At 55.4% G+C, this 7,606-nt stretch overlaps 1 protein-coding gene across 1 annotated transcript; it reads right to left on the bottom strand.

Annotated features, from left to right (window-relative positions):
* Positions 1 to 455: 455 nt before the first annotated feature.
* Positions 456 to 7,024, bottom strand: LOC123086738 (probable sucrose-phosphate synthase 5). Its single transcript, XM_044508515.1, has 10 exons — positions 6,630 to 7,024; positions 6,412 to 6,501; positions 3,929 to 4,197; positions 3,780 to 3,843; positions 2,694 to 3,692; positions 2,426 to 2,602; positions 2,292 to 2,345; positions 1,267 to 2,187; positions 1,065 to 1,192; positions 456 to 944 (listed from the first exon to the last, which is right to left on the bottom strand). The coding sequence occupies exons 1-10, from the start codon at positions 6,843 to 6,845 to the stop codon at positions 686 to 688; spliced, it is 3,177 nt and encodes a 1,058-aa protein (XP_044364450.1). The 5' UTR covers positions 6,846 to 7,024; the 3' UTR covers positions 456 to 685.
* Between the last annotated feature and the right edge of the window lie 582 nt (positions 7,025 to 7,606).

Raw genomic sequence — 7,606 nt, 5'->3', positions numbered from 1 at the left:
GACATGCATCTGAATTCGTATAGGGAAAGAGATGTCATTTGATGCATAGGAAATAAATTTTTCATTGAGTCTATGCTACTATTTTTTTCTTTGAAATGTGAAGCATTGGTTCCTCTTCTACGTAGGAATAGAAATCCATGCCTACAAACCAGATGACTTTAAAGAACTTTTTCTACAAAAATCTTATAGAATTCCTATGGTTTATCCGTCACAAAAAATATCCTATGATTTATATAGGGTAGAAAGATCATATGTGAAATTCCTTCAAACCAAAGGAGGCCTTGGATGCTCGGAGAAAATTCGGCTCGGGAGGTTCGGTTGTGGGCTTCATCCTATCGCCCAGACATGCATCATGTATGTTTAGTGATAGATTAGAGTTTGAGATATCTTTTTATCCTCGAATGCAATATCCAACAAATTTAACATACTTGTCTCGGTTCATATCCAAGTAAAAATCCATAAAAATAAACATCATTTCCACATGCAATTTCTTTCTTGCGTTCATTTATAAAGTGTATATATATGTACAACAGACCTCAGGGACAGGGAGGCATGCTAAGACATAAAAAATTATTAGCCACATGTTTGCTCATGCTTGCACATCCATAAAAATTTTATACTACCTTTTCTGCAGTCATCTTCCTGCCAGAATTACAGTGCGTACGACCGTACGAGCTGTGCTCTCTCACATGGACTTGAGAAGGTCGGAGACGGCCTGGCCTTCAGCGAGCGTGACGATGTTGGGGGAGTCCATGGCCACGACGTCCTGCGTGGCGTACCCGTCCTCGCCGCGGACGAGCTGCTCGCTGCCGCGCGAGACCATCCCCGGCAGGATCAGCGTCCTGTGCAGCCCCGGGAGGAGCTTCTCGCGGTCGGTGTCCCCGGTCTCGCCGACGAGCACCGCCACCTTGGCGAGGTCGATGCCCCACTGTATCGACAGGTACCTGCACATCCATCCATCCAGAAATTGGTTTGATTGATCAGAGACGAAACTGTTCAGACACTGAACCATCTGACATGAACGAGAGTTTGATTGATCTGAAATGAATCCCCATCTTCTTCACCTCAAGGCGCTTGGGCGGGAAGCGGAGAGAGGGATGACGTTGAGGCGCGTGCAGGCGCGCGTGTAGACGAGGTTGCACCGGAACCCGCGCATCCGCAGCGCCTGCCTGATCGAATCCACCTTCTTCACCTGCACGAAAAGCTCATCAGAGGCGTGCCCACGGCGGAGGACCGGCCGGTCTACTCTGGCAGTGCTCTGCTGACCTTGGACGCGTCGGTGGCGGCGTAGGCGTGGCAGTGCAGGGAGCCGGCGGACACGTCGACGGCGAGGTCGGACGCCTGCGCGTCCTCGGCCTTCCCGAGCCTCGGCACGACGGTTTTCACGTGGTCGCCGGGCCACCGGAACGCCACGTGGCCCGAGTACTCCTCGTCGGCCGTGAGCTCCTTCCACGGGTAGCATATCTCCGCGCCGCTGCTGCAAATCAGCGCGTCGAAGCCGGCCGGGTCGGCGCCGCAGGCCTTGAGCGTCTCCGCGGCCTCGGGGATGGTCATGCCGGTCGAGAGCACGTACCCCTGCCGCCCGCCCGCGCCGTCACCGGCCGACATCGCCGCGTCGATGGCTTTCTTGAGCTGCTCGACGTCGGGCTTGCCGTCGTCGCCGTAGCAGTCGACGGCGACGACGAGGAGGCTCTGCCTCCTGCCGGGCGCGAAGCCCAACGCCCTGCCGGAGCCCTCGCGCCGGTCGGCCGCCGGGCGGCGGCGTAGGGCGTCCATGATCAGCGCGGCGGAGTCCCCGGCATTGAGGTCGCTGGAGGCGTCCACGGAGATCTGGAGCGAGAGGCCGCGGAGCGAGTCCGAGAGGGAGTCGCCGCCGCCCATGCTCGGCGAGGCGGCCGGGACGCCAGGGACGCGGAGGCGCTGGTGCGGCGACGGGTGGTCGCAGTAGGCGGCGACGTGGGAGAGGTAGAGGCGGCAGTGGTGCGGCCAGGAGAAGCGGTGGATGTTGCGCAGGCCGTTGCGGCGGCTCTCCAGCCACTGCCCCTTGTCGGCGAGCAGGCTGAGCAGCGCGCCGGTGATGGCCTCGGCGGAGTGCGGGTCCACCAGCAGGCCGTTGTGAAGCGCCTTGAGGATGTCCACCGGCCCGCCGTTCTTGGTTGCCACCACGGGCAGACCATAAGCGGCGGCCTATCAAAGCAGCAAGACCAGAGAATTCTCATCGGCAACGAATTTGTGAATGGTCATGTCGCATCCATCTCACAGAAATATAACCCGATGGATCTTGTTCTTACCTCGATGATTGTGAGGCCGAACGGCTCTACAAGAGCCGGGTTGATGAACACTCCCTGCGAGTTAAAACATGTCAGATATGTGGGCATAGTGGAGGGGGAAATATGGCGGGGACTTTTTCAAAATTTTGTACTACCTTGGTCTTGGCGGCGAGGCGGTAGATGTGAGGCACGTCCGTCTGCTTGTGGTGCTTGGGATAAGCCACCTGGCCGTAGAGGTCGTAGCGGTCGATGAGCTTCAGCACCGCCGTCAGCACCGTGCCGCCACCGCCGGCCATGTCGTCGATGTCGTCTCTGTTCCCCAGTATCAGCGTCTGCATCCATTTCCATTGCAGAGGATCAAACAAGTGAATTCGCTCTGCCGTTCCGATCATCACAACTGGAGTATAATAGAATGTAGGTTACCAGGTTGGCGAGCTCCCGGAGCTTCCGGCTCTCGCCGTACGCCTTGAGCAGCGTGGTGACATTCTTCTTGGGGTCCGGCCGCGACAGCGCCAAGATCATCGGCTTGTGCGGGTTGGTGAAGAACCTCAGCACCTCTGACCAAATGGGGGGCAGAGCCTTGTTGGCCTTGACGGGGTCGATGAGCATCTGGAGGTCGGCGCCGTCCCCGTCGGCGGTGTCCTGGGTGTCGACGAAGCTGAAGTCCATGCCGGGCGGGATGACGGCCATGCGCGGCATGTAGCGGCCGAGGCTGCTGACGCCGCGGCGCTGGCGGACGCGGAGCTTGCGCTCCACCATGAGGTCGAAGCCGTCGTAGAGGCCCCACTGCTCCTCGATCTCCTGCTTGGTGCTGGTGACCACCATCTCCGCCGTGTCCAGCCCGGTCTCCTCCGCCTCGATCCGCCGCGCGATCTTGTACGTGCCCTGGATCTCGGGCCCGTGCATGCGGCCCAGCTTGAGCAGCTGCTCCAGCTTGTTCCGCCCCAGCGAGTGGCCCGTCATCACCATGGGCACGTTGAGCGCGCTCGCGAGGTTCGCCGCCACCTCCGCCGCGTCCGCGTAGTGCCCGTGGATCACGTACGGCCACACCGGCGCCGCCAGCGCCGTCGCCGGGGCGTCGCTGGGCGGCGGCTGGAGCTGCTCGCCCAGCGCACGCGCCACGTTGGTGACGTGCGAGAGCGCGCGGTCCACGAACTCGGGGATGTGCGGCCACAGCTCCTCCTTGGGAATGTACTGGTCGCGTGGCCCGCAGGGCAGCCGCACGATGTACGCCCCGGCTCCGCCGGACTCGTCGCCGTCGTCGTCGTCGGCGCCGCCCGAGGACAGGCGCTCGAGCATCTCCACCGGCTCGCCGTAGGTCCAGTCGACGTCGGGGCAGGAGATCTGCCGCGTCAGGAGATCCACGCGGTGCACCCCCGCCGTCGCCGCCAGCGCCCGGGCCAGCTCCACCACGTACTTCACCTGCCCATGTCATCAATCAAGAAAGAAAAAAGACAAGTCAGCGCAAGTCCACGAGACGTGCCAACGCTTGGACTAGACTTGACCGACCTGGCCGCCGGTGTCGGAGTCTCGCCCGAGCTCCATGTTCTCCCCACGCACGAGCCCATGGATGCTGAAGAATTCCAACAAAAAACATCGTATGATCAGTGTCAAGTTCATCTCAAGTAGGCCACTCGGTGTGTGTGTGCGCGTGTCACCTGATGAGGACGATGTAGAGGTTTCTGTTCTTGCTCTGCTCGTCCTCGTCGTCAGAGACGAGCTGCACCTCGGAGTTGATCCTCGCCAACCGGGTGCGCTGCTGCGGCTGCTGCTCGTCGGCGGACAGGTGCGCGGCGGTGCCGTCGGGCTTGGGGACGGTCTCCTTCTCGCCCTCCGAGAGCTCGGCGAGGTCCTCGGCGGCCTCCAAGCTGCCCAGCTCTTGCTCCAGCTTCCGCCGAGCCACCTCCTGCGAGTAATCTCTCTCCACCTACACATCCATCCACAAAAGTGAAGTTCATCAATGGGACAAGTTAGATTCGCTTCGGTAAAAAAAAGATTCGCTTCCGTAGTATTTTGAACTACAACAGCGTCACTTATTTCCGGACCGAGACACTAATATCTGAACTTAAAATTCAGAGTTTGACGTCTTTTCTACGACTAATGCCTGTTTGGAACAAATCTGTTGGTCCGAAAGTGAGAAGAGACGCACTGTCTCTGCATACTCTCTGAAATCATGGCAAAGAAAAAAAATCAGTACTTCAAAATGATATAAAAAATAGCATTTTTGAAGCACTGGTTTTGTTCTTTTTGTCACGACTTCCATGAATATTCTTTCATGATAAATTTTTGCAAGCACGCAAAACATTTATCAAAGCTTTCTACACAAATTCTGAATTTTTTTTACTGTTCATCCAGGACTATTTGAGCTCGCGAGCAGATACTCTACGTCCCAACATGTGCAACTAGTTTCCTATCCTTGTAGCTGGTACAAATCGCTGGTATAAATCGAGACATCAAAGTAAGTGTGAATTGGGTGTGGTTTTCTTTTTCTGTAAAAATGTGCTTGTAAAGACTTGTGGATGTTTAATATATGGAGTTAGGCCTTTGCTTAAAAAAGAGAGAGTGGTTGTTTGGATAAACGAAATTAACGCCTAGTTTTAACAAAACGCATTTTAGTAGGAGTTTTTTGGAAAACTAGTTTTACTAATAATTCGGTTAAGAATAAGCATGCACAAAACCTTGTTTGGACGGTAAAACAAGTTTAAGCACGAGGCACTGGAGGACTGCACCGTCGCCGCACCTCGCATCCGCGTAAGAGATGATCGTGTCCAGCATGAATGATCGCCGTCGCCTCTATGCTCACGAGCATGAATCTTAGCAGAAAAAATAACACTCGTGTGACAGACATGCAAATGACTAACCATTGAAGATCAAGAATTAGCATACAGGGAATCTGCTGCGGGCTGCACAACTCAAGATCAAAATGTTGAGACAAGCATCTAGCACGCGGAACCAGGCCCCGAAAGACGTTGATGATGTAGTGCCGACCTGGAAGCATTCTTGACGTGAGTCGCTGCCGCCCATAGGAATCAGCGAGGAAGACGCGGGAGGAGTGCCCGCTCGGGAAGGACCGGTGGTCGACTGTGATGCGACGGCTGCCTGCGCTGCGGGATGAGTGCTCGCCGGGGAAGGATCAGAGGTCAACAACGACGGTCCGGCGATGGCAATGGTCATGAGCGTCGTGAGATGATTTGTCGCTGGGGAAGGAGAAGACCAGTGGTCGACGGCACCAGCGCCGGCCGCCGGCGACGCGGGAGTGATGGTCATGGGCGATGCGAGATGAGTTGTTGCTCGGGAAAGACTCAACATGCATGCCAGCTGAGCCATACACCGATCGCGGCGGCAGACGAAGAGCTGGTTTATAGAAAAACGTCAAATAGTCGTTTTTCTATAAACTCGGTTTTCCAGTTTTACTAAAACTAAGATCTCCTTATCCACGGATTTGTTACGTTATCCAAACAGAATTGTAGTTTGTTATAACCGAAAACATGTGTAGGCCAAACTGGTTTAGTAAAATCACCGTATCCAAACAACCCTTTAAGTGTACCTGTTTTCTCAACAACGTGTTATAAGTGTACCTGTTTTCTCAAAAGAAAAGAAAAGTAAATGTGCATGCTGCAACTGGCAACAGGGTGTGCCTATGCGCAGTGGGCCCAGTTTGTTGGGAAGATAGGAAGTGTAATAATTTTCTGAAACAGATTGCAGACAATACGTGTGGTCGCGGAGACCAGTGCCGTTTTTGCAACAAAGTGTGAGCTACGTGAAGTTTGCTCTCATTTCTCAAACTAGGGGTAAAGCCAGAAAGCAGTGCTCACTCCCTCCCATGGATGGAGCCATGGGCCAAAGGCAACCCCACAGTAAAAAACTCGAGACGAGACCAAAAGTGACCCAGCCCAACAAATTACCATAAACTCGCGGACAATTAAGGCAGACCTCCCAAGTGCCCTATGGGCCAGGCCAAGCGGGCCGCCGACATTGAACACGAGGTTTGTTTTTTTCGGTTTGAAGCAAAAGGGAAACCCGATGGCGAACGCAAGGAAAAGCAGGGCACGTGAAGGCCCATATGCACGCGTGCTCCGCCCACGGACGGCATCCATGGCCATCCATGGCGCACGGCGGCCGGAAACAGAGCAGCGCGTACCTGCTTCTTCTGCCTGGCGACGTTCCAGATCCTCCAGCACAGGTTCTCCAGCCGGTTGTTCCGCTCCTGGCTGTTCCGCATCGCCACCACCTGCAATCATCAGCCCATCTTGTTCGTCAGCCATCGTCCTCCACGGCGCCGGCGATCAAGCAAGCACGATCGGTTGATTAAGCTAGGCTGAGAGGGCGAGCGGCCATGGTCGGTTGATCTTTACTTACCTTTGTCCATGTCTTGTGGAGGGCCTGGTCGTCGAAGCTCCGGACGACCTCCTCCACGAAGTACCTGGTGGGGTTGTAGGCGGCGCTGGACTCCTCCGACGCGAGCGCCGGCGCCGGCTCCAGCGGCGGCAGCGACACCCCTTGCACCCGCAGCTTGGACCCGGCGTCGAGGATCGCCTCCAGGTACCCGTTGATCCACTCGTTCCCCACCGCCATCTCGATCGGCCTCCCTCGAGCTAGGCTAGCTACTCTGCCGCCCCTTCACTGAAAATCCGAGCCTGACAACGATCGGCTTATATACGTGTGCGGACGGGCGCTCGTGTGGCGCGCTTTCACGGCCTCGAGGTGTGGTGCAGGGGGAAAGATGGAAAGAGATGAAGCCGGGTGCTACTATATCCTCCAACGCACCAGCATATTTCCTTTCGGTGCTTTTCTTGAACTGTATTCGGGTATTTTTTTTGGGTACTATTTTGTAGGAGTATTTTGCTTTGTTTTGTTTTTGTGTGATGATGGGTGTGAGATTCTACGGCGGTTATGCGTCGATCTATCTCGTTGGGGCGGATGGGAGGAGAGGAATAAAGCGAAAAGAAAAAGAGGAGATATATGCCTCTGCCTAGTGGCTGGCTAGGTATGATATGTGATATGGCCCGGCGAGTGGCGACCGCGACGGCGTTCGTGCAACGCTGCGTGCATGCCGTTGGCACACGTATCGACGATCGACGCAATATGCCTGAGCATATGCCTTTCTGTTCCGCTTTGCCGGTATCGTTCCTCCTAGTGCTTTTTTTTTTCGGTTTTGTTATTCCATGTTTTGGTCGACAAGTTGTACCGGCCACCTGGACAGTGGTACGATCTTTTCACGAGTCGGCGTATCGTTTTGTTTGGTGGGAGAAGCTGCCGGTTCTGTGTGATGCGTGTCAGGAGGGCGATTAATTAATTATTACACCGTCTCGTTTGTGCTAAGCGGCAATATTATT

The sequence above is a fragment of the Triticum aestivum genome, chromosome 4A, assembly GCF_018294505.1.
Source record: "Triticum aestivum cultivar Chinese Spring chromosome 4A, IWGSC CS RefSeq v2.1, whole genome shotgun sequence".
In the NCBI taxonomy this organism is placed as follows: Eukaryota; Viridiplantae; Streptophyta; class Magnoliopsida; order Poales; family Poaceae; genus Triticum; species Triticum aestivum.
This window is presented reverse-complemented; position numbering and strand designations above follow the sequence as displayed.